Below are 27,757 nucleotides of genomic sequence, written 5' to 3' on the forward strand. Positions count from 1 at the left end.
GGGGGGGGGTAAAAAACACATAACATGAAATCTACCCTCTTAACAAATGTTTAAGTATACAATACAGTATCGTTAACTGCATGGACATTACTACTCTTAACGATGGTGCTGAGGTTTTGAGCCAATTTATATTGGCCTTTGAGTCTTCAAAAGAGACTCTCATTTTACTTATTAAAGTGATTTTTTGGTGTATGTTTAAAAAATTAAACCAGATAGCTTAAAGTAGCATATTCCGACTGGTGATTTAAATTAAAAGAAAAAAAAATACGTATATCTACATCTAAAAATGTATCACCTTAAATTAGTTTGTATAACAAAGCAAATGAATTGAGATAAAGAATGGAAATTCAGGGCCAACCAATTTGAGTAAATGTGGCCATTTGATTACGTGTTTAATATACAGGATCATCAGTAGGATGGCCATTTTCCAAGGCCAAGCAGGCAACTGCTTGGGAGAGGGTCACCCTCTTCATGGTTGGAGTCAAAAAAGAAGAGCTGAGTTTGCAGACCCCAGAAGCTAAAAGGTGAGCTCTGTGGTGGGAGAGGAACAGGGAACCAAAAGCTTGAAATCACCAAAGAGAAATTCCTTCACTTTAGGATACGAATCGAACAGCTTTTTGCCTTACTTATTGAAAGGAATGTCTGGTAGAGAAGGGACTGTTTTAATTTAAAGAAGAAAACCTTCTCAGAGATATTTTAGACCCCATCATTTCCAACTGTGACAGTTTGCTGAGTCCTGATCCAACCCAAAGCTCATCCTTTTTGCCCAGAGTACTACTGCCTACAGACTTCCGGTAGAGCTAATGTTATTACTACCGCAACTCAACCCATTCATGTTGGATAAATATACTGTGATAGACCAGTACTCTTTGTATAATGATTTATGCAAATACTTGTCTAAAACACACGATTAAGTATCCCATAGTTATCAGTTCCTTTAACTGCATTTGTTGGATAACTCCATAGGACCAATTCTTTTTCCTGTACAAAGATTCCTTGTTCTTCTAGCAGAATACACCCGTCTAGAGAAACTTGCCCATTCATCATAATTAATCTTCATCAAAGAGCCTGTTGGAAAGTCTAACAGTAAAGGGGATTATTTTTTATAAATACACAACATAGATATAAAGAAAGAAACGGCACAGCTCTCAGGCCACCTTTTAAAACCTTAAAGGAGAAAACATCTTTAAAATCAAAATACTACAACCAAACAAGGTGCATCCTCTGTCCATATTGCCAGAAAATTAGGTCATTAAGATCCAGAGAAATCACTACTTTTGTTATAATATCTTGATGTAACATACACAGATAGGTCTGCATTAAGGGAAAAATCAGCAAATTTGTTGTTAAGAGTTTTTTTATGAGTCCTTGTTCACACTTAAGTTTTTCATGTGACTTGTGTCCATGAGAAAAATATGGGCCCGAGTATGGGGGATGGGAGTGGGAGAGCGGGACCTCCCTGAGACTCAAGTGCTGCCCTGGATGCTTTTAGTCTCGTTCATTCCATAAGGAGGAGATGAAAGACCCAGTTATGAGGTCTGGCTGAGAAAGCCAGTTGATAGTATAAAAGCTGATGTTCACAAGTCTGATGTTCTTTAAAAATATGACTCTGCTGTCCAGACAGCACTTTCTTATAAAAGTTCATCTGTCTTAAAAGGTTTCTCACTTGCCTAATTCATAACTACTTATAACCCTGAAACAATGTTGATGGTGGCCTTTGGTTGAGCATGGTAGGATATGTAATAAAAATAAAATTTGGTTTCCTCACACTAATACTAAAAAGCAGCTGCTATAAACAGCATGATACATTCATAATATATTACATTTAGAAAGCATATTATCTGTATGGTATATGATATCTGTATGGTATATTTTCAGTTGCGTGCTTAAAATATTCAGGCTCAGAGGAAAAAAAAAAAAACACAGGGCATATACCCAACTGTTTATAGTGTTATTCTAGGAAGTGGGACTGTGGGTGTATTTCTCTCCTTCATTTTTCTTTTCTGTATTTTCTAAGTGTCTGATAATAAACATGTATTATTTTGAAAAGGGACAGCGTTTTAAGATTGGCTCCCAAGAGCTTTAACAATTGAAAAATGTGAGGGCTATTGCGTCTACATGTTAAAAGTCTAGGCTGCCCCATCTAATATGGTAGCCACTGGTCCCAAGGGGATATTTTAAATTATATTTAGATTAGTTAAAGGCAAATTACTTTATTAACCATTTAATTCTTCAATCACATTAGCCACATTTCAAGTTTCAATAGCCACATTTTCATCATCACAGAAAGTTCTAGTTGTCAGTCCTGGTGGAGACAAGTTACCAAACTATGTCCTGGATGCTAAGAACAAAACTGGGCCAGTTTGCAAAGGAATGGGCATATTGTCTCTCATGCCACTCACCGTAGACCCTGGGAGACTCCTCATCCCAGGTCCCTTTTATACACCTCTCTAATCTTTGGCCCAGTAAGCTCAGAGATTTTTCCAACAGCCATCCAGCTGCTTAGTGGCAGGGTTGGGAACCCAGAGCAACTCACTCCTAATTCACAGCTCTTGCCTCCATATCACTATTAACATCTTCTCCAGAAAACTAAAGCTTCCCAAGCAGTACTTCAGTTCAGTTCAATATAATTTCATAGACATTTCTTGAAAGCTTCCAATGTGATAGGCACCATAATAAGCCTTGAATATGCAAAACCAAGTAAGAGAAGTTTCTCTATTCCCAGAGCGTGTCAAAGTGTTAAAAACAGAAGGGCATGCTAGGTAGAGTGACAGCACCAAGCAGGGACAGGTCTGTCCTTGGGAAATCCAGAAATGCTTCATACACGCAGATATGCTTAAGTTGGGTCTTGACGATAGCGCATCCCCCAAACTCTCACATTCGCACGTCTTCGATATTCTCAGTTCTCTCCATACTCCAGAAGAAAAGAGGTTAACTCCACTTTTGAACCTGACCTGATTTTTCTTTAACTTCACTTGAAAGAGTTAGGTATATTTCAACTCTCTTAATTTGAACTTATTTTCTCATTTTCAGGCCTGGTTCTATATATGTAAAATAATTTTAAGCCTTCAAATGAAATAAAATGAAATACTCCTGTAAGACTGAGTCATCAATTCCATTTTGAACTATATAAAAGAAAATACAAAATTTGAATGAGTGGTCATTTTTCAGCCAGTCGTGTGGGAAATGTTTAAACGCACGTTGGAAGCTGGGGTTCCCAGTTCTCAAATAAATCATGTTCCTGTGTTTTAACAGATGCAATGCTCTTGGTGGCAGAGCGACTGGAAGGACCATTCAACATTGAGTCGGTCATGGACCCAATAGATGTCAAGATCTCTGAAGCCATCATGAACATGCAAGAGAACAGCATGCAGGTGTCTGCAAAGGTATTTACCTTAGTCATTTGTCTAATAAAGTGCAGTAATCTGAAACTGAAGTAACTGGATATGTCGGCCAGGATTATAAATTCTACTACCTTGTCCGTGAGCTTTTCCTGTCCCGTGACAAATTTGCTACTTCATTATAACTGTCTAACAAAATGGCATTGAGAAAGGAAGCAAGCTTTTAGTTTGCAGTTAATCATGAAGAAATTATTAGCTGCTAAAAAGTTTTGGAGAGCCCCATATTGACTAATCCCTCACATTTGTGAGCAATTTGGGGGGAATTTCCTTTTTAATGGTTGAAATTTCTGCACACCCTCACCCTGTTCTCTGTCTCTAGGAACTTCTAATTATGTCTTCAGCTGCACAAACCAGGCAAATGTTCTCTATGTTTGCTTGTAAATTTTTAAACATTCCATCTGACTTCCTTTTTTAAGACTATAATGTAACTCTCATTAATGAATCTTCAGAGGAAAACACCCCTTTGTATGAATTCAAACACACATTTTAAAAAAATAGTATATCTTGGGGTTCCCTGGTGGCGCAGTGGTTGCGCGTCCGCCTGCCGATGCAGGGGAACCGGGTTCGCGCCCCGGTCTGGGAGGATCCCACATGCCGCGGAGCGGCTGGGCCCGTGAGCCATGGCCGCTGAGCCTGCGCGTCCGGAGCCTGTGCTCCGCAACGGGAGAGGCCACAACAGAGGGAGGCCCACATACCACAAAAAAAAAAAAAAAAAAAAAAAAAAGTATATCTTTATAAATCAAAAGAGACGGAGATTCTGGGTTTGCAGCTGCAGAACACAAATATCAAGAGTACAATTTTTTTTTAATTTTTAAAATATTTTTATTGGAGTCTAGTTGATTTACAATGTTATATTAGTTTCAGGTGTACAGCAAAGTGAATCAGTTATACATATATACACTCTTTTTAAAATTATTTTCCCATATAGGCCATTACCAAGTATTGAGTAGAGTTCCCTATGCTATACAGTAGGTTCTTATTAGTTATCTATTTTATACATAGTAATGTGTATATGTCCATCCCAATCTTCCAATTTATCCCTCCCACCCTTACCCCCTGGTAACCATAAATTTGTTTTCTACATCTGTAACTCTGTTTCTGTTTTGTAGGTAAGTTCATTCGTACCCTTTTTTAGATTCCACATATAAGTGATATCATATGATATTTGTCTTTCTCTATCCGACGACTTCACTCAGCATGACAATCTCTACGTCCACCCATGTTGCTGCAAATGGCATTATTTAATTCTTTTTGATGGTTGAGTAATATTCCATTGTATATATGTACCACATCTTCTTCATCCATTCCTCTGTTGATGGACATTTAGGTTGCTTCCATGTCCTCAGAATGGGAGAGAATATTTGCAAACAATGTGACCGACAAGGGATTAATCTGCAAAATATACAAACTGCTCAGGCAGCTCAATATCAAAAAACAAACCAATCAAAAAATAGGTGGAAGATCTAAATAGACATTTCTCCAAAGAAGACATACAGCTGGCTAAAAAGCACATGAAAGGATGCTCAACATCACTAATTATTAGAGAAATGCAAATCAAAACTACAATGAGGTATCACCTCACACCGGTCAGAATGGCCATCATCAAAAAATCTACAAACAATAAATGCTGGAGAGGGTGTGGAGCAAAGGGAGCCCTCCTACACTGCTGGTGGGGATGTAACCTGGTATAGCCACTATGGACAACAGTATGCAGGTGCCTTAAAGAACTAAAAATAGAGTTACCATATGATCCAGCAATTCCATTCCTGGGCGTATATCTGGAGAAAACCATAATTCAAAAAGACACATGCACCCCAATGTTCATTGCAGCTCTATTCACAACAGCCAGGACATGGACATGCACAATTTTTATTTGTCCCCACCCAGCTGAGAATAAATAGGACCTTCCTTAAGCAAAATTTAGAAGTTTGCAGTGAGTCTCTGGCCTTTTCCTTCATCGCTCCTTTTATCCACACTGATGACTACACAGTGCCCTTCTGTTCTTTTCACCAGTCTCCCTGTCCTGAAACACTAACCAAATCTTCATCGGTCCTTTCAACCTGATGACGGAGTGATTGCATTTTAATTGAAAGTCATTCACACAAAAATATGTCAGGCAAAGAGGTACATGTTTAGCTTTCTTCAATTTTTAAAATCCTTTGTGGAAAAGATTTCAAATATAATCAAAGAGAAGGAGACAGGTGGTAGGGAGAAATTCCAGAGCAGAAAGAAATCCATGGAATCTGACTGGGTCTCCTTGGCTGAGTATGGATCAAACTAGCTTTGGGCTGAAAGTAGGGTAAGAAAGAATCTGGCCTGGGCCCCTTTCTCTCTCTCTCCTTGGGAGACAGATGGGCTGAGAGTTTCATAGGCCTAGTTTCGGGTTTTAGTGAGCTTGGGTTAGCCTGTGTAAAGAAGGATGCTCCAAGGTGCCATCACCTATTGAGGAAATAGCACATTTGGGAGTTTCATGAAAAGCCATTTTCTTTCTTTCCCGCGAAAGAAAAGCAATTATCTATCCCTCTCAAATCTATTGCCTAGAAACCAATTAATGTTGTTTTGAAAGGCCAAATATCCTCACAGTGCTTGAATAACCAGGCTCGATGGTAACTGATGTTCAAAACAGCCCTAGAGAAGAGGGCATGAAAACACAAAAATGTCTGTGGTTTGAGAACATCGCACACTCCTTAGAAGCAGAGCTTTCCATTGGTATGTGTGCATACGTGTTCAAGTCAACTTTTTCTATTAAAAATTCTCTAAGAGGTCAGATGGACTCTCTTTCACACCAGAATGCGGATGAGACATTTTAATGGAAGTTGTCCAACCACATTATAATATTATGGCTGTTAATAAGGCATGCGGTTTGAAAAAGACAGCTTTCGTTGTAAGAAATATCTAAATCAAGAATAGAAATAATGGGAAATTCCCTGGCGTACCAGTGGTTAGGACTTGGCTCTTTCACTGCCATGGCCCAGGTTCAATCCCTGGTCAGGGAACTGAGATCCCACAAGCCATGAAGCATGGAAAAAATAAATAAATAAATAAATCATAGAAATAATGTAAGGCATGTAAGAGTACACTCATGAGAGGATACAGTCTGGAGGACCATAAAACAGTAGTACCAAGAATCTCAACTAAGCTAGAAACCAAAAAAAAAAAAAAAATGTATTTGGTAGTCTTGACCTAGAGAGAAGGAGATGGAGTGAGTTTAGGGAGGGGAGAGAGGAGGACAGCTAAACTCTGTAGGGAAGAGGAATGGGAGACAGGGTCTCATCTAGGGGACGGTATGGAGAAAGGACCAAAGCCAGCCTTTAGTATGGTGGAGAGGTTGTTAATCAGGGGGTTGAAATTTGGATAACTTTAGCAGGAAACACCAACAGGATCTGCTGATGGAATGGACATATTCTGAAAGAGGTTTTATTTCTTCAAGGGAATGGAATTTGGAAACATGTAGTTTCATTTTCCACATAAGCCACATCCATGAAATTATGCAGGAACTAAAGTCTAAAATCTACATTCTAGCTAAGAACTGGATGGTTGAATTTTTCCTTTTGCCAAGGAACCCTCAGTCATTGTTGATAAACAGTCTTATCAAATTTGAAATTCTGGATTTCCAGACTTTGTCTAGAGCATTCGCATAACCAGCGACTTTGTTAATTTCTGATAGCAGAGCTTCCGGTGAGGCCAGAAGCTGTTTCCTAACTGGGGGGCCAGACACCCTGAGGGTTGTAAAGCTCAGAAATTAAAATGACTTTTTACTCCAGGATACGATTGGCAACTTCTCCTTGGAAAATCATTTACCTTATTACAGCAGTTCCTGATGGAAGTCATTCCCAGAGCCTCGTTGAGAAAAACAGCAATGTCTATAACTACCAGCTCATATGGGTTGAACGCTTACTGCCAGGACTGTACTGTGCTTTACATGGTTTATATTATGTAATATTTATAACAGTGCTTGTGATGAGATGGATCTTCCCCCCTTATCTTCCAAATATGGAAACTAAGCCTTAGAAAAGTTAAGGAGCTTACAAATGTCTCATAGTGTGTGAAGGAGTACACAGAGGAGTGTCGGATTCCAGAGCCCACGTTGCTCATCTCTGCATCTTAATGATGCAGGTGCCTACAGAGCCAATCCCACACAAGGGTGGGATTTAGTAAACATTCGCTGAATAGATCAAGTATTAAGAGCATAGGGAGGGCCTGAGGGAGAGGCAAGAGGGAGGAGCTATGGGGATATATGTATATGTATAGCTGATTCACTTTGTTATACAGCAGAAACTAACGCACAATTGCAAAGCAATTATACTCCAATAAAGATGTTAAAAAATAACAAGTAAAAAAAAAAAAAAAAAAAGAGAGAGAGAGAGAGAAAGTTCAATAGCCTTCAGTAAAAACCTGCCTGAGATGGTAAGGAAACAGAGGCGGCAAAGCCAGGAGAATTCAAGTTGTCTGTCTTTCTCTCTGATTCCCTTTAGGACTATACCCAGTACTTCCCACCATGCTAAATGCTAAGAAATATTTCTCTTATTAGCCTCATCATTCATTGCTTCCAACCTTTCCTAGAGCTTTAATAGTACAAAATATAAAAGTCTACTTTTTTCTCCCTTCTTCTATCTGAAGGCAGAGAGGAACACATCAGTTTCAGATACGAAATTCCTCTCCTCTAATGCAGTAGTTCTCATCATATCTATAGGAGGGAACAGCTCATTTTTTTGTTATTGAGGTATAGTTGATGTACAATAAATATTATGTAAGTTTCAGGTGTAGGAACAGCTAGTTTTTTTGTATTTAATCAGTGAGATCCTGAATTAGAGAGATTACAGATTAATGAAGAGATCTATTCTCATCATGTGTGTTCAGGCTCAAATTTTAGATCTGTTTTTATAGGTAGAGTCACATCCGTTTTCCTTTCCCATTTAGCCCACAGCTAAGCTGTTTGAGGGTAAGGCACACAGATACTCCTTTCAAAAAATACATTGGCTATTCCAAGTTGTATAATCAAGTTACAGTATTTTGGTAATAACATTATGGCATTTATTTCAAACTCTTGATTTGTGTGTCCTTTATATAATATTATATTACATATATTATGTAATTTATAATATATATCATTATATTAACATATAATATTATTTATATACATATTTTTAAGACTAGGGACAATAACATATTAAAATTTTTCTTGTTTTCTTTTTGCACAAATAATCACTTAGTAACAATCACAATCATCATGGTTACCATTGGTTGAGTACCTACTATATTTCACTCAGTAAATACCCTTCACGTACCAGGCACAAGGAATATAGTAGAGGACAAAACAGATTCTCTGCCCAAGCGTCAGTCTCTTTTTAGATGCCTTATATATTTATTTCAAATCCTACTGCAATCTTGTAAAGCTTTCATTTCCTCATTTTATAAGTAAAGAATGTTAAATTTAGAGAGATTAAGTTGCTTGTCTGCGGTCAGGCAACTAAGAAGTGGCAGAGCTGGGACTGCAGCCCAGAACTGTCTCATCCAAAGAAAAAGATTTTCCCAGCAAGCCACTGTTTCCTCAGTATGTATCTCCCCACCAGGACCAGATGTACTGCAGCATTGGAGGAACCAGCCATCTAAGGGAAGACTGTTGCTTGAAACCTGCTACTGATTATGATACTAATGATGAGTGTTTCTGATCAGTAGGGAAACCTACTGAAGAGAAACACAAGTTGTTAGTTCTTCAAGCCCCAACCGATGCTTATTACATTCACCAAGTTCACAGTCTTCATCAATGACAGGAAAGGGTCCTCACTATCCCACCACTTCTGTTAAGCACCCAAATCAAAGGAGTTCTGAACTTTGCAGGTTTGAGGAAATTCTCCAAAGGAAAGGAGAACTAAACTTGCTGCATCTCTCTGCCTGTGAATTTCAGATGTGTTGATAATCTCCTTTCTATCCTATCAGGGAAGATGAAACTGATCTCACTATATATAATTTAACTGTATTAGGAATAATTTCAAACCTAATCCAGGAAAAGATTGGTTTGTCAGATATAATCTAAATTAAGAAGGAGACTTATTAAATTCCAATTGAAACCATCCATTCAATTAATACTTATTACAGATGAGGGTAGAACCCATTACAGAAGAGCAGCATGGCCTTCAGTTAGTTACTTAATTTTCTCCAGACAATTCTTTCCGAATCTACAGCTCAGATGAAGATGAAAAAAGCTAAGAGAACAGAAAGGAGACTATAATAATTTCTGCCTTTAGCTAATGGGTCTTAGTTTCCTCATCTGTAAAGAGAGGGGTTAATGCAAATGTTCCCTTTCCAGCTCTATCAGTTTACAGCTTTATGAACATTATCTCTTCGGTAATGATTAGGTTTCTTTTTCTAGCATTCAGATATTTTTCTTTTCTCTGGAACTTTTTCCTTTCAAAGCATTCAGGTATAAATAATATCCTGGGAGTTCACATGGAAAAAATATCTTCCTTCAGATATAAGAACATTGATTAGAATTAGTTCAAATAAGTATATTTTTATTCCAATAGCATTTACCATTCCTTTCTTTGAGCCCCTGTGTCATGTGTGCCCTTCTTAAGGCAGTGGGCACATTATTGCTTGTGTGTATACTTATCTTCTCCTTCCCAGAATTATAAGTTATTTTACTCACTCTTACATTCTACAGAAAACCATTCTAACATGCCATTTTACACATGGAAGCAACAATACATTTTGTCGAGTTGAATTCAGAACATGAAAGTATAATGCCAGAAAGACTTCAACAATAAGAAATAGAAAATACCTTAAAATATACTTGAAGTTAGTCTTGTATTCTTTAAAATAGCATAAACGTTACAAGATCAGATTTTGACGTCAGACAGCCCTGGGATCTGGTTTTTACTAGTTGTGTGAGTTGGGGCAAATTCTTTATCTGTCCAAACTCAATTAACTCACATTAAAAATGAGGATGCTAGTAGTATCTACTCATAAAGTTGTTTGAGGGCAAAATGATATAATCCATGTAAAATGCTTAGCGTGGAATTTGTCAAATCAAAACTACTCATCAAGTTAAGTATTTTCATTGTTATTATGGAAAATGCCTATGCTACGTAAATTCTAAAGAGCTTTGACTCTGTGGTTTTGCCTCATCCATGATGGTCTGTCAGCTTGTCACTAGCATCTAAGATCAGAAGAGCAGATTTGAGAGTCACACACCTGCAGTTGAATCCACTCATGCATGGCATTATTTTCAACGGCAGAGACTCACCTGGAAAGGGACATATATTTCTGCATGGCCTATGACGTGGCACGTGGCACTGAATAAACGTCTCATCAACAAGGCCTTTGGAGGAAAGTGGGCTTGAGGGCAGAGTGGAGTGGATGGAGGTGATGACAGCAACCCAACTCTTGTCTGTGCCTATCGGTGGCACTAATACCGGCAGAGCAAAGGGTTTTAGAGGAACGTCAGCGACCTCAGCCTAACCTCACATTATTCTCACATGAAGGGGATAATTGGCCTATTCCCTTGACAAGCGGTTCCGTCCCTTCTGCCTGATCTCTGAGAAAAAAGCACGCGGCCCTTCACTTTATAAAGCTTTGAGTTCTATTTCTATTTCCTCTTTTGTTTTGAACAGAGCAAGTTCTCAATGACTTCTAGATTCAGAATACTTTTTCTGTTTATTCAAATTTCAAAGCTAGTATTCTGTCTACCATTTCTCACTTATAATATTCCACCAAGAAGCAGTGACCTTGAAACGTCTTTGATTCTTTGATTTCTTCATTGCTCTACAGAAAACCAGAATCTGTTTCTTTCCCGTGTGTTAACATCACTGGACCACAAAGCCGGGTTTTTCAGATGGTAGATACAAGGTGGGGAAAAAGACACCTTTTTTTTATAAAGCAAAATGAAGGTTTGAAAACAAATGGTTATGATGCATTTATAGGAAGTGCATCCAAAGCAAGACAGTTTTAACTTTCTTTCCACGTAAGAGGTTTTTTTAAAAGAAATGTTTTTTCTCCTTTTGATTATAAAGGGAAACTCCTGATTATCTCTAACCTTTGGATATTTATCTTAAGATTTTTTTTCACTTTAACTTCAGGGCAAAAATGAGAAGATTACATTTAATGAAGTCTACTCAAGAATAGGTGATTGAAACTCACTTCACTTTTTAACACTCAGTGTGTTCTTAGAAACAGAGCAAGACACCCTCTTGCTTTCCTGAAAGAAAGTCTTCTTCCAACCACCTCCTGCCGTTACAGAGGAGAAACTGCTTCCTAGAGCCATGCTTCCCATAGGCAGCAGACTACTGCATTAGAGGAATTGCAGTGGCCTCTGACCAGTTTCACAAATACACAGTTATCCCCAACTCTTAGCACTTTCCTTCTACTCGGGACTAGGCAGTATGGTTTGATCCTGATGGAGTCATTACCCCAGCCAGCCTGTAGTTAAACGTGTGAAGGAGCTACCTCTGTGAGTTTATAGCGCCTCGTTCTGCCAGAAAATTTGGAATTATATATGGCTTTCTGTAGGTCTTTTTCTTCTAACACATTTTACTCCCCTCTTTTATTTTACCTCCTTATTGTCCCAGAATACATCTTAAATATCAGCCAAATAGCTGAGATGCCCTTTGAAAATCAATCATTTCTTTATTAGTACATGTAATCTGTTAACTAAACAAAATGTTTTTAAAACACGGGGCTCATGGGGGTAGGTGACAAAAAGAGTTCTTGTGTAGAAAATTTGAAACATCTCAGACACAGTTTTCTGGGTTGGCTACGGCAAAGGTAGGAGTTTCCATCCCACACCTCTCCCCAGCCCAGATTACTCTCCTGATTACACCTGTTTATCCAACTGTGTGCGACACACTGCCACCCGCCACCTCAGACACACCTGTCCAAAACCAAGCTCACTGTCCTCCCATTAACCCTTCCTTCCCCAGGTTTCTCCATCCCAGAGAACGCCCCCCCTCCAGCTCTTGTGTCCTAGCTAGACACCCAGCTGACCCCTCAACTCCCCCCATCGCCTGGCCCTCACAGTCAATCCATAATGAAACCCATTCAACGGTCATTCTAAATTTCTTTTGAATCCATCCACAGTGGCTCCCCTAATTTTATCATCTCAGCACATGGATTATAGCCCCCTAATTAATTCCCTGCCTCTGGCTTTCCCATACTCCAATCCACTCCCCACTCTGTAGCCAGAGGAATTGCTGAAAATGCAAATGTGTTCACATCACTCCCCTGCTTAATATCTTAACATGGTTCCCCGCTGCCCTTTGAATAAAACCCAGACATGTTCCTGCACGATGTAGTCCTCGGCCTGCCCCTCTGGGTCCACCGCTCACCACTCTCCCCACCTTATTCAGGTACCTGTTGAGCACCGATTGTCTGCCGAGCCCAGTGCTAGACGCTGTGGACATGGTGGTGAGAAAGACCGACAAGAGAGCATGAGTCCTAGTCAAAGTTTTAGTCTAGGAGGTGAGAGAACCTCTGTGTGCACCAGACGTACAAATGGCCTGGGCTGTGTTGCTTGGAAGAAGCATCCTTTCTCTTCTCTAAGTTTTTGCATGTGCTCTTCCTCGTCCTGAAACATTCTTTCTATCCTCCCCATTCCCCCACCCCAAATACACAGCATTCACCGGCATAGTCCAACTATTTCTTCACTTTCCTGGCAAGATTCAGTGTTATACTGGGAAGTGTTTGCACAACCAGCTCTCTGTGCAGAAAACATGCTAGTTTATAGTGTTTGCCAATTTCTGGGGTGTAAGTTTCAAGCTACCAACATGATGTCAACTGAACATAGTAGCAGACGACAATGTAACATTTCCCCCTTACGGGTACACTGGGCATACTTGGCATACATAACCACCGGAGCATAAATAATGGTAAAATAATTAGAAAGGAATAAATTTTCAGCATATATTACCTTTGATTTTAGTATAATTTATATCATTTTAAGTGTACACAATCTAACTTTTAATAATCACTCTGTTTAATGACTGGCTTGCAAAATTCCTGAAAATTTAACACGTGCTCTTGTGAGCCAGTAAGAGCCGGTTCCAGCACATCGCTGCTCTCCCGAGATGTTTTCTCTGACTGTCCAGTCTGGGTTAGCTGCCTCTTGTGGGCTCTCCCATAGCATTTACTACATTCTACTGTAATTGCCTGATTTCTTGGCAGAACCCTCATGAGATCAGGGACATGTCCAGCTGACAAATCCCCAGCACCTAAGTCTGGCCTTAGTGACACTATAAAGATTCGTTGAATAGTAGTTTGAATGAATGATACAGAGCCAGGCTGTTGAAATTTACACATTTATGTAAATTCTGCAAAGTGATCTTAAAGAATTGCTTTCAACCTTGTAAACAAAGAGCATATGAAATAACCATTTAGTGAGGCCAACAGAGTTAGGGTTTTTTTCACCCCACACTCAAAATATGTTTTGTTCGGCTCCTTGTCACTCCTCCCTGCTCACCATTTCAGAGGCGATAGCAAGGTGTTCTGCTGTTGAAGGAATGCAGAACCTTCCAGGAAAAAAAAAATCATCTTCTCCAGCAAATGGAAGGAATTTGCTTTTATTGAAGAAACGATTTTAGGAAGTATGCAACCTATCTGACAGATTTTCTGGAAGCAAGCTGCATAGGGCATCAGGAGGAGATGTTTAAAACCTTGAAACTGACACAATCACTGGCTTTTGAAAACTGAAGCCAATGAATGAAAAGCAGCCAAAACCGAAAGTGCTAACTTGACTTGATTCAGTCCAACCCAGAATTCTCTGCACAGAATCCTGGACCCATCCAGGGACTTTGAGTTTGCCAGAGAGCTTGGCCAAAGGACCACTGTAATCAATCTTTAAGGAAACAAAAGCATGAATCAGAGAGCAAAGGAAAAGAGAGGAAGAGATGGAGAGAGGAAGTAGGGGGAGAGGGAAGGGAAGAGGAAAGAAGAGAGAGAAGAAGAGAGATTGTTCAGTCATAGGAGGAAAGCCTGTTTTCTTGAAAGGCAATCCATCAGGAAAATTGGCACACTAAGAAAAGTAAAAAAATAAAATAAAATAAAAAATGCTGATTTTTAAAATGTTTGTATGATGAGTATAATGATTTTATATCTAAAGAAAGAAGTCATTATTAAAATGTTTTAAGTTTATATTCAGGAAAACACTTCTTAGGATATTAGCAGATTGTTGTTAGGAACCAGAAAAAAATGTGCAAAAATGAGGCCCTGGGGTGTCTAGTTTAATCTTGTGTCATGGTGATGATGGAGCTCTCCTTGCTACTACTTCTAATGAAATGGGTTTTTTAATATTTTAACTTACTTGCATCTGCTGAATGAGGATATGTGGACGCACCCTTGACACCCATTTCAGTCTTCACGTTTCACTTCCGCTTTGAGAACAGGCCCCCAGCTCTGAGCTGAACCTAGACGATGAGTGACTGGGCTGTGATACAACTGTGTGCAGGCTCTGCTGCTTTTTACAGGATGGGGAGATCGGGAAACAGCCACTTCTCTCCAGAAGACTTGCTCTCAGCTCGCCTACCAACAGTTAGAGCCAAGCCTATTTTATACACAAAGTCTACTGCTCTCTAATTGTCCCATCAAGCACAGCGAGTAGCTATTATCAGATGAGCAAGAAACCAGCTTTTTTAAACAACAAGGTCCTACTGTGTAACACAGGGAACTATACCCAATCTCCTGGGATAAACCATTATGGAAAAGAATATTTTAAAAAAGAATGTAGGGGGCTTCCCTGGTGGCACAGTTGTTGAGAGTTTGCCTGCCGATGCAGGGCACACGGGTTCGTGCCCCGGTCTGGGAAGATCCCACATGCCGCAGAGCGGCTAAGCCCGTGAGCCACAACTACTGAGCCTGCGCGTCCGGAGCCTGTGCTCCGCAACGGGAGAGGCCACAACAGTGAGAGGCCCGCGTACCGCAAAAAAAAAAAAGAATGTACATATGTGTAAAACTGAGTCACTTTGCTGTGCAGCAGAGATTGGCACATTATAAAGCAACTATACTTCAATTTAAAAAAAAAAAAAGAATGAATAAAAAAGAAAAAAAACGGATTTTTTGGTTCTAATTATCAGTTAAACCAAGTTGGTGATTTGGTTTTGCTTTAACTTGGCACAGTAAGTGGAGTAAAGGAGATATCTTTTTTTTTTAATATGGATGGATGACTCATTGTATTTTCTGAAGCCTAAGGAAGAAGGGTTCAACTCTGATTTTGAGATAACTGACTGCTGAGATAAGTGTATGAAACACGTAGCCCTGAGTCTGGTCCATCATAGACACTCAATAAGTATTATTTCTCTTTCCTTTCCTGTCTTTTCTTTCTCATTACAGAAATCTACCTCCTAATTGACTTCAATAAATGTTTGCAAAAGGCAGAAATTATAACTAAAAATTTTACTTATTCATAATCTTTCATTTCTGATTTTTTAAACACATACTATGTGCTAGGAACTCTTTCAGATTCTGGGATACAATGGTGAACAAAATGTATAAGATCTTATTCTTCATAGATCTTAAATTATGCATGCATCACTCTGCATAGTCCCTAGATTTGATTTGTTACCTGTTATTGTCCTATTTGATTATAGATTACGTCAGTAAAATAATAGTACATCTTTTTACCTCATTGCTTCAGTGTCTTTTCCAAGCATCGTATCATTTTATCTTCACAAGAGCCTTGAGATTTGGGGACAACATAGTACCCCTGCGCCACACAGGTGTAAGGAGAAAGACGGAAACCAGGACTCCAAGCTTTTAGACTCTTTTTGGTGACCTTCCTATTATACATGTCTCTGATGAAAGAAGTGGCCACACTTGGACAAAATATATGTAGAGCCCATCAGATATGATAGCTTCTGTTTCCTTGGGAGCAAATGGGATAGATTTGAATTCCCCAAGTGAATGAATGAACAAACAGTTCATTCATTAACACTCTAATGTAAATTAGAATCTAATAAGTAAATAAAACATCACTCTCAAAACATCAAGTCCAATTAAATCTAGGTAGCATAAACCGTCACCCTTACTACTATACAAGATTAGAGTTTTGTTTGCAAATTTCAAAATGATGTATGGGAATAGCAACATCTTTCCCACCAGAATAAAAACCCACTGAGTAGAAACTGAGAAGATAAATTTTTAAAAAAACACACACACACGGGCTGAGACAGGACTGCTGCGCAGCCGTTGCTTCTCAGATTGCCAGTAATGACTTCCGTGAATGTATAATCAACCTGCAGAACATAAAGGAGACAGAGAGGTGAAAGCTTGGATGCCTCTGAAAAAGTGCACACTGTGTTATTTATCTTAAGGAAATATGTTAAGATGCTGCGATGTTCTTAAAGGAATAATGCTTGTACTTGGAAACCTGAGACAGCACTCCAACCTGTTCTCACCACACCCCCTCTCTTTCTTGTTTCTCCAAACAATAAAATGTCTCTTCTTTCGGCACTTTCTATCGTTAATGTCAGCTTCTTTCATCTCGGAATGCCAACATACTTCAGAGACGTTATCTTAGTAATCCTCTTAAGAGAGAGGATTTCCAAGCTAGATATTCCCGAAATCCACAGGTTTTGCGACTCTGCTAGGTGGAAGGATAATTTCTTTGTACCTCTGTAGCATCTGTCTACACTGGGACTTCCAAATACTTTTCCAAATTATCTAATTATCCTTTTCAATGTTCCTTGGAGGGAGCCAGGCAGGAGGCAGTACTGATTCTATTTTTTCAAGGAGCGGAGCTAATGATTTGTTCCACGACAAGGTGACTTAGCCTGCAGCCATATCCTCCAGAAAGTTCTGTTGTAAAGAGAAGACCTGTATAGTATTTCTTCGCTTGAGTTAAAGGTAGTGGAGCTGGGAGTGGCGTCACAGACACCTCTAGGTATTACCTCTAGGTAAGTGCAGTTACATCTGAATCACTTCTCCTCTTAGCTAATTAGAGCAAACTTCCCAGTGTGTCCTGGTATGTTCCCTGGAACATCCTGTAAGAACTTCCTGGAGAACCCTCGGCCAGATAGTTTTGGAAGACACTACAAACGAGCTTCTTCTTTCTGACGAGTCAGAACACATGTTACCCTGATGAAGCCCTGCTAAGGTGCCTCATTTAACCTGGACACGTGGAATCCATTGCTTATGTAACAGCTGTTAACAGCCCGGGAAATAATATTTTGTGGAAGACATTTAAGAAACATCCGCCCAGACATTTTTCCCCCTCAAATCTCCTTACTCAGAAAACAGAACTAGAAAGAACCGATTGCAGAATGATATAATTAGCTAATTATTATCAAGCACTTACTTTTCCAAACACTGGCTTCTACTTTCCTGCCTTATGTATTATTGCATTTTATCATCACAGCCTATCTGTGTGGTAAATAATATTATTATTCCCATTTGACAGAGGAGGAAACTGAGGTTCAGGGAGGTCCTCTGAATGCTGACGTGGCACTGGGCTGTTTTCAGCTCCTCCTGTCACCTGTCTGCATACCTGCTCTTGGTGAGTGCAGCCAGTTTCAGGGTTTTAAATACCATCTTTGGGCTAATGATCTAAATCTGTATCTGCAGTCCTGACCACTCCCTGGGGAGGAACCTTGCTCTACAGACTCATTGAAACTAAGACCTTTCCCCCCCGGCACATTATTCCTCATCTGTTTCTACCCTTATTCAAAATGCAGAATATTGGGGCACCCAGACCACCAGGAAGAAGGCTCACTGGTCCTTTATAGGAACATAGCCCTGGACCTCAGGAGGCCCAGAACTTTGCCTGACTATCCTGCTGCTATAGCAGGCTCAAAAACATTGTCTGAGATAGTCCAAATGCTCTGCATGGGAATTCCTTCCGTCAACGACCCCATGAAACCCATGTTTGAAAAATATTTTGTCTAGCTAACAGATGGCATGTATTGAAAATGAAATTATTAATTTTCACTTTGTATGTCATCTAAGTTATTTGACGGATATATGCTGTTTAAGAGACATTCTCTGCATGAGAATCGTACAGGTGTTTTAAATCATTCCCGAACAAAGACCGGGTAAGCTGATGCTCTGGTATCTTTGTGTTGTTGTTGTTTTTTTAGGTTTTGTAAGTTTCTGAAAAACACCTCTTGATCCCTAAGCTTTGCATTTCCACACTAAAGGTTATCTCTTAAGACAATTCCCTTTTGCTAAGGGTATACTAGAATCTGTGCTGAAGGCCCTTCATGATTCATATCTTCACATATTGTGACAGATTTCTCTGAAGGTCTCCATCTGGTTATGGGGTTAGGTGTTGTTTCCATAGTAATTAGAAGTCTGTGTCTTCAATTGGATCATAGATCATAGACCCAGCAATTTCTGCACTGAAATCATCTTCAAAATCCAAGCCTGATATAAATAACAGAGAGCTAGGAGCAGAAAGCTATATTGACTTACCTGTGTTCCATCGTTGTAATTAACGCTCTCCCCCAAAAACAACAAAAAAAAATCATACAAGTGGTAAGGTTTTTTGTTACAATGAAATATCTCCCCTGGGGCACTAATATTCTTTCAGGGCATTTCTTGTTCCTTTGATTTAACTTAAGCCAGTGAGCCAGGCTCTTCCCAAAAGGCAAATTAAGAAGGTCTGTTAACTCTTTCCATGTGCCCAGCTTCAAGAAATCTCAGCAAAGCCATTAATATTGTTTTGCCCTAGGCTTTATACTTTTTAAGTCAGCTGTCATTTTCGAAGCAATCCAAAATAGCACACTCAACCGAACCCTGGAGCTGTGGAAATGCTAATATTAGCCCTCCATCAGCAATGACCTTGCCCCTGGGAGGTGATTTAGGCAGCAGGCAGAAGGGGGCGCACTAGCTTTATCACACTGGTTTACACCATCGGCTTCAGAAATTGTGTGAGAGAAGAAGAATCAATAGTGTGTTAAGGCCAATCTCGAGGAATGCCAAGACAAAGTGCTCCCGGCTCTGCAAAGTGCTGAGTGGAAGGAGAACTTTTGAGCACAGCAAAGGAGAAATCAGCTGTAGTGGTAAAACTAAATGAATTGTGTCTCAGGATGGAATTTGTCATTGGGAATGGCATTCAGGAGCGCTCGTGTACTTCAGTGGAACCCCATCATATGCCTGATGAAAAACGCTTGTTTTAGAGGTAAACAACACAGAGTCAAATCACAAAACCAGAAGGAATGCATTCCAAACGCACACATGTACCTTAAGACCTGGATGACATAAATAGTCCCGAAAAGTTTACTGAAAGAAGTATCCAGGGTAGAATCATCTCCTGTGTAGAAACGGAAGAAACGCAAAGTTGAACTTCATCAAAACTTCCTGAAAATGTTACTGCATTTCCTGTAACTCTGTCAAAGGGATTTTCTCTTGATAACCAGCAGAGAGTGCGAAGCTTCTAAAACTGGCAAAGGAGGTATCCCCACACCACCCCGAGTAAAACCACTGTGGAAAAGAACTAGCAGCTTGGTCCCTGAGATCATTACAATAGAATGTTTGGTTTCCCGTGGCAACCCTAACTGTGACATGCACAGCTGTCAACAACAAAATGAGAGGAAACTGTCATTATAGGGAAGTTATCCACATTTGCTTGTCCTATTTCCACATCATTGCCCAAGAGAGTGTTTTCAAAGAATTCTTCTATTAGAGGTTTTCATTACTCAAAGAGGAGACACTCAAGTTATTGGCCTTATATGCTATACATGAAATACATTTGTCACAGTAACAAGAATCCCAAACGAATGTTTCTTGAATGCCAAATTCAAGTACATGAAAATGGGACATAATTTCTTTAATCCTGAAATCTTCCTATGAGGTAACTATTACAATTCCTACTTTTAATACAGTCAGTTCTCATTATTTGCATAGCTGTGTTCTATGAGTCGCCACAAACCCTGAATTAGCAAATACTGAACCGTTGCTCCTACTAGAAATACAGGGTTAGGTTCCTGCAAGCTTTTAGTTACACTTTCATCAACCAGTCGATCCATAGCCTTGTTTTAGGTGTGTCTCTCCTGAAAGACACCTTATTCGATACATGTTGCTGATTCGTTAACATTGAACTCACAGCCAAGTGCACTGGTAACTCATGCCTGAATTAAGTTTATCTAACGCACGGTTTTCTCCAAAAGGCACATCACAGCCTTAGGAACACTAGACAGCACTTCAGCCCCACGGCCGCGGGCCGTTTTAAACTGGGAAATCACCAAGTAAAACACAAAAGTATGGAAAAAATGTGGCACTAAATAGACCACCAAAGAGACACGCGTTTACAGCTTGAGAGCCGAAGCAAGAAGGCAGAGCTTCTCCTTGTTGGACTTCAGCTGTGAACATGCACTTTGCCGCTCTCCCCATGTCTGTGGAAGTGTTTTGAGTATTGATTTGGGGGTTACAAATTAATTTTAGTGAATACAGTCTTCCCTCGGTATCTGCAGGTGATTAGTTCCAGGAGCCCCCGCAGATCTCAAAATCACATTTGATCCGAGTTTGTTTAAATTTGCAGATGCGAAACCCATGGATACGGAGAGGGTCAACTGTAGGCAAATTCACAAAAACGGAATCTGTAAATAATGAGGATTGACTGTATACGTAGAGAATAAGAGTCGGGCCATAAGTCAGTCACTCTGTATCTGACGGAGTAATTCTGTTTCATTGGTGCTTGTATTTGTTTAAGTTTCAAGATCAGAGTTTTTTTGGAGGTAAGAGTTCCATGAAAAATGTGGAAGCCAGTGCACTGAATGCTTTGGCATCATAATCTTAGGAGGAAACTCACTGTATAACTTTCGTAACCTTTCAATGGTTCTTCCAGGTCTTTCAGGGATGTGGCCAACCCAAACCTGCTCCAGCCCTCAGATCTGCTCGCTCAGCTCCAGAAAATTTTAATACACGGTTCAGGCCTTACAATCCTGAGGAAAGACCAACCACTGCTGCAGGCACAAGCTTGGACCGGCTGGTGAGTTCTCCCGTTGTGGCCACTTTCCGTTACCAAGGTTATTCTTGTGTTGGGATTCTGAAAAAGCTGGTGGTAAAAGTCATCTCATTCTTATATCTGCTCCTGGTCTTAATTAGAATATTGAAAAGTAATGAGATCTTCCTTTTAGGTCAAGAATTAGATTATTTAAGAAGTCTTATCACTATTAATCCACTCATACAATGGGCAAATTTTCAACTCCATATTTCTTCTGAAATATTAATTTGGAGACTAAGTTCCTATATCTTCCAGAGATATAATTATAATAGCACATTTCTTATTCATCTGCTTCAGTTATTTATTCAATTATGACACAGTGTAACTTTATCATGAATGTTCCTTATATGTAAAGTTTCTGTTTGAAAAATCTTGCCAAGAGACCCCAAGTCAATACTACTACCATTTTTTTTCTTTTGTATGTGACTTTTAAAAGTTGGAGTGCTTAGAAATAGTCACTCTTTGATCCATTTAAACGTGTGTCAGAGGACCAAACATCTATCATTGAAGCAATTTACTTGGAGATTACAACCATAAATATAGTAAACACAATTTTTAACGTGTTTCAAACATCAAATTTTGCTATAAAAAATGAAAAGCTCATAATTTCAAAGAAACACTGCCCAATCGTTTTCAATACAATTTATAGCACTATAAACAACTTATATATCTGTAATTGTTAGTGCCGTTAATGTTGCTTCGCCAATTATCTTGATGTAAAATTAACAAATAAAAGCCTTAAGGTCATAAAACACTTGAACCACATCTGATTATGTCATATAAACTCAGATCTCAAGGGTTTCTGGTTATGAAAATACTTTTATTAGTCACTGTTATAAATTACTTTATCATTTTAGCTAATATCCTTCTACAGTATAGAACTCATAAGATTAAATTGGTAGCATTTGCCCTCATACTAAGTACATCTCAGCATTTCTCTCTATAAAAATCAAATGTGCTTACAACACAAAGACCTATCCACGAAGTGTCAAAGTGAAAGGGTAAGTGGAGTCATTAACCGCTAAATTGTTATAAACTTATTACTGTTCATTAGCAAATAAAACCCCCTCTTCAGTGTAGGTTTTGAAAAAGGGATCATTTGGGTAATTGCTTCAACCTTGTACTTTACCTTAGTTATATCTATTCTCTATTCACAATTTCCGGAAAAGTTTAAAATTAGTCACCTTTTTTCTTTTAAACAAACAATTAGATTCCACCAAACAACCAGCCAGTTGTAAAGAAATGGTGGTTTCATTAGATTCCCTTGTTTGAGTTTTTATTTTACAAATTCCTTTGTATGTCAAGATCCTTTTAACCAGAGCACAATTTGTGAGTAGGGGTTTGACCTCCATCTCTTTGCCCTTTTGTGTTTTGTTTTTTGCTTTTCCTATTTCAGTTGGCTCTAACTTAGTTAATGACACAATTCCGGCTTTTCAAAATTTTTATGAACTCTCATATCAGAACTGGTCACAATGCAAGATGAATAAGTTTTAGAGACCTGCTGTACAACCATTGTGCTGCAGGTAACAGTACTGTATCGGTGAAGAGGCTAGATCTCAGGTTAAATGTTCTTACCTCAGGAGAATAAAATTGGAAAACAAATGGAGTACATTATCCACTTAGTTAAAACTGCATTAATTTTGAACAATATAATGACATCTATGCCTACTAATTAATTTTTTTGCCTTTGAAACAGAAGCACAGTATTCTTTCCTCCCAGGAGAAACACACACACACACACACACACACACACACACACACACACACACTCAAACAGGGGAAGTAGAACAAGAAAAATACTTTTCTCAAGGCAACGGTATTTATACAATTCAGTACAGCTTGAATAAAACATCAGCACTTAGAGAATTTCACAGGAAGTTTAAAATCTAGTAGATATGAAAATTGGTATTTGAATCTTTTATAAATGAACTTCATTGGTCACCCTCAAAGTGCCCCAAATATAAGGGTCTTGAGGAATCTTGGCAAATAGGAAAGTGATTTAGGATCTTCTATTTTACGCACCCCCAAGATACATTTAATCATTTTTTAAAAGAATTAGTAATGGTTAATCATATGGTCACGAGAAAAGGACCAAACTCAAGGTACATAAGGACCAGAGTCAGTGCAGAAGAATTTAAATCAAGAAGCCAATTTTATTCTAAAAATATTCTCTGACGGCATATAGTACTTACTTCCTCGTAGGTATGGCTTCAGGCTCTATAAGGGAGAATGGCAGTTTTGTTAATTTTTTATTCAATTAAATTCTGATTCCTTCCCAAATTGTAAGAATTAGCGATTTGTAATTCACAGCCAGTCATAAACCTACCTGGAGCTACTTTCCCAGCCCCTGAGACCAAGGGACTGTTTCCATGTCAAAAGGAGCTCTACAGCGTTATTCCTGAGACACACAAGCTAACCCCGAAGCTCACATCAGAATCTCCATTTTGCGGCCGTTTGTTCCCCCAAATCTTTCGTCCCTTTGCAGGTTCAACATAGTTCTGAATAGTGGAAAGGTTGGAGCAGTTACCTTGGCCAGACAGTGCTGTGCAACAGTCAGATAAAATCATCTTCAAGATACACGCAAAGGTGATAGGTCCTGATGGGTCTGCCATATATCCCTGCTTATTTGGAATGTTTATGAACAAGTATCATGTTACCTACTCCTGTTTTAATTTTCCCCTGAAAAGATGTTTCCTGAATATTTATAAGAAGCATGTGTCCCAGAAAAGAAGGATAATTGGAAAAGACTTTCTTTAATTTCTCTCAGTGTTTCAGCAGAGAAAACGCTTCAAAAGACAGCATCCCAAAGACGATCCCAGTCACCCCACCCCTTTTGCCAAACTGAAAATAACTTAGCTATAAAGCTCTCGGAGAGTTGCTTCTTACTACCATTTAAAATTAGTACCTGTGGCATTAACTTTGGGATCTGCCGGTAAATGTTCTTATACCAGCTATTATAAAGCAATTTTTTATGTGAAGTGGTAGTTATGGGGTTTGTTTTAGAAATAAATCTCCTGATCCCAAACTAGGTAAACCACTGCTAAAACTTATATAAAGTAATTGAAAACAAAACAAAACTCTCTCTTAAAAATATATCAGTTCCATCACTTAACCTCTTACTACATTTATAAGGAAGTGGTCAATTCTTTTATATCACTAGGAAACATTCCATGTGTTCCTTCAAAGTTATATGGGCATAAAAAACAGTTTAGGTGTAGCTTTCAGACATACTACCCTAAAGTTATTTTTATTATCCAATAATGAATGAATATACTTGTATAAATTCCGCTTCTGATGGAAAGCTCACTCCTCAGAGAATACTGAAGTCCTTCCTGCCAGCAGCCATGGTTTGTTCAAGAAATGAGCAAATGCCATCAACTAACTTGACTCACAAACTGGTTCCATCATCATCTGTCTCTTCCTGTCACCAACACTCACCCTAGCAGTCCTTCTGTCCCAGCCCACTGTTACTGATTTTCAATTAAATAGACCAGAGGCGGTTATTTGAAATCAGGAAGAGATTGGTTCTCTTCCTTTTTTCTTAAATTTATACCCTGTGAATTCTCTTAAATAATGTGATGTGAAACAGTGATTTCTTTAAAGAAAATTCCACTAGAACTTCACTGAAAGCATAGTGTGTAAAAATAAATCAACACAAAGTAGCTTGATTTTAAGATCTGAGCATACCACCGTGTTGGTTAGTCGTACAGCTCAGAATATTACAACACGACATGCTATGCAGCTCCTGGACACACTCGGGCAGGAAGTGTCTGTTATTTTACTCCTGCTGATTCGTTAGAGCAAAAATATACTGTAAATTGTGTGTCTTAGAGAAATATACTTTATTAAAGTAGATTTTAAAAAACCCTAGACTTGGAAGTTAATTCATCAAGTTGGCAATGAGTTAGACCAATGAATCTCCAGTAAGTATACAACATCATACCGTGTGTTTGCAGACACTCACATATTCCGCTGCTCGCTCTGAGGGAGTCGGGGGTGGGGATGGGTGGAATGCCAGTCTGCGACGCTAAACGTTATACCTGTGCTGTGCTACTATGTATAGAATAATCTCTCTTTCTTTTTCCTTTGCATTTGTTTTCCTCTTGCTTCCCAGAGGACTGTGTGGAGGACAATGCAGCATAGTGTAAGCTTTGGTCTTATTCTTCTTCTCATCTCCATTTGTCTCTGTACGGTCATTCCGGAGAGTTTCTGAGAAACCCCGCCTCCACTGCCTCCTTCCAAATTGTCTAGAGAGAGAACATTGAACACTGTACATGACCACCAGGTTTAAGAATGTCCTCTCAGCTCGGTATTTATGGTTAACAGCCATTTTGGTGTTCTTTCTCAATGGCAAGGTTTTCAATCTCAGCTTTGTGTAAGACTAGCTCATCTGGTGGCTGATTTGAATTCTATCCCAATGTTCAGACTATGTATAGTCTGCCTGAAAAACTTGCTCTTCCCTGATAGAATATATCGGCTTTTTTCTTCTGTGCTGAGTGAATAATTACCTCCCTAATAATGACAGCAAACCAACAGCAGCTCTCATGCATAAGGAGCTAATTTTTCCATTAGCTGGGACACAGAGAATTTAGGAGGGTAAGAAATAGTTTGCGGTATAGCTTGTTTACTCTTTGTTTTCCTACTTGAATTTACTGATATCTTGTAGAGCATTTAGGGAGAAAGCATTGGATATTTTTTACTACAAAGCGGTTTGTACTGGGGATGAGGATAGGCACACCCAGGTTATCCTACCTGACTTTCCTTATTAACTGTAATAAACAGACAGTTAAGTTATCCAGTGGTTTTCATAATACCACTCTGCTGGTACTACCACTTCATAAAGACCTGAACCCGCCCTAGCATCATGGACCCAGAAGAGAAGATGCATCTCACCTAATGACCTCATTTATTCATGTAGCACACCTATGACATCATGGTGCTACATGTCTGCCTGGCCTTAAGTTCAGGCAGTGGCAACACTATGTCTACATTTCCTCCTTTAATATTCATTTGTTTAAAAGAAAATGTCCTCTGAGTGGTATCCCTATTTATCATTCCAGCTCTCTGAGCCCAGGGCAGTTTGGATAAGGTAAGAAAGTTAAGAGGTATATCTGAAACAGGAGTACTCTGGAAGGGTAGATCTTGAGGAAGGAACAGGGAAGGCAGATAGCTTAAGGTCTCCTAGTGCTAAATGGAAAGTGGGAGAAGGAAACATCAGTGGGGGACAAGTCAGGGTTCTATTAGTTCGGACCAACTGATACAACTTGACTAGCTCCAGCTGACAGAGTGTGTGCCTGCCCTCTCTAACATTCTCTTGGTACCTCCAGATTTTCCAGCAGTTGAACTAGTCCAATCTCCTTATCTGATGGTTATGATGACCCTTGTAGTTTCCCCAAAAAAGAATGATGTCCTAGAACGTACTGGAAAGAATGTAAAGCATGATATCATCCCCACCCACTCCCCACGTGTGCTGGACTCTCCCGCTTGTCTCCTCTAAGCTTCTTTAGCTGGGCCCCCAAAATCAGATGTTTATTATTGGATATGGTTCTTGCAAAAACACAATGCAATTTCTGAAATGTATTGGTATGCCACTGGTGACAAATATGTTGTTAATATTAATACGTACAAATTTAAGTACTTGTAAAATATCATCAAGCTATACCCTTTATCTTATTGTTCAGAAACAAAATGGACAAAGCAACTCGCATTCTGGCACCATTTCCTGCCTGATGGTTAATCCCAGTTTCAGAGTAAAATGCTGGTCTTAAAAATGTTCTTCCATGCCTCTTTGGGACCATTTGGTGTGATTTGGGAAGTCTTGGTTGTAAGGATGCGGGAAACTGTTGTTCATTTTAAATTGCCATGGCATTTCACTGTCCCCTCAAAGGATTCTGCATCCGGCTATTTTGCATTTCAAAAGGATGTCAGGCTGTGGTTAAGAAACTGCTTTATTATCCAGAGCCTCAGCCACTGTCTTTAGGTGAAACTGATATTTTCCATTTTCCACCTCGACACAGACACACAGACACACACAGAGACACACACACACACACACACACCCCTCAGTCTTTGCTTGGCCTGAACAGGAGAAACTAAAGCCTCTATAACAACAGTAAACCAGATTCTGCTCTTTAATTAGTTTTCTAAAGATAAATGGGTCAAGGCCAGATTGGCTTTCAGCCTCTGCTGCAGCTGAATAAATTATGCCCCATTCACCCCAGCAAACAAACAGCTACTGCTCAATCCACTTCAGATTTGGAACTGCCCGGTCCTGCCTGAACTTGCTTTATCTATTTGCTGCAAAACCCCACTGAGACACCCTAGCTTCATTTTCAATGAACCCTTGGCAATAACAGCAGCAAAATACAGCGAGCTTTCAAAGCAGGGAGAAAATACAAAGCATTAAAACCAAGCCACCCAAGTTATTTGG

General features: G+C 39.3%; 1 protein-coding gene across 1 annotated transcript in view; it reads left to right on the forward strand.

The window, feature by feature from the left end:
- GPC6 (glypican 6) overlaps nucleotides 1-27,757 on the forward strand; it is a 1,083,120-nt gene that overhangs the window by 970,111 nt on the left and 85,252 nt on the right. Inside the window, exons 5-6 of the mRNA XM_024123209.2 lie at nucleotides 3,256-3,386; nucleotides 21,169-21,312. Coding sequence (XP_023978977.1) covers nucleotides 3,256-3,386; nucleotides 21,169-21,312 — 275 coding nt within the window. The remainder of the gene's footprint in view (nucleotides 1-3,255; nucleotides 3,387-21,168; nucleotides 21,313-27,757) is intronic.

This window comes from Physeter macrocephalus, chromosome 13, assembly GCF_002837175.3.
Source record: "Physeter macrocephalus isolate SW-GA chromosome 13, ASM283717v5, whole genome shotgun sequence".
Classification (NCBI taxonomy): Eukaryota; Metazoa; Chordata; class Mammalia; order Artiodactyla; family Physeteridae; genus Physeter; species Physeter macrocephalus.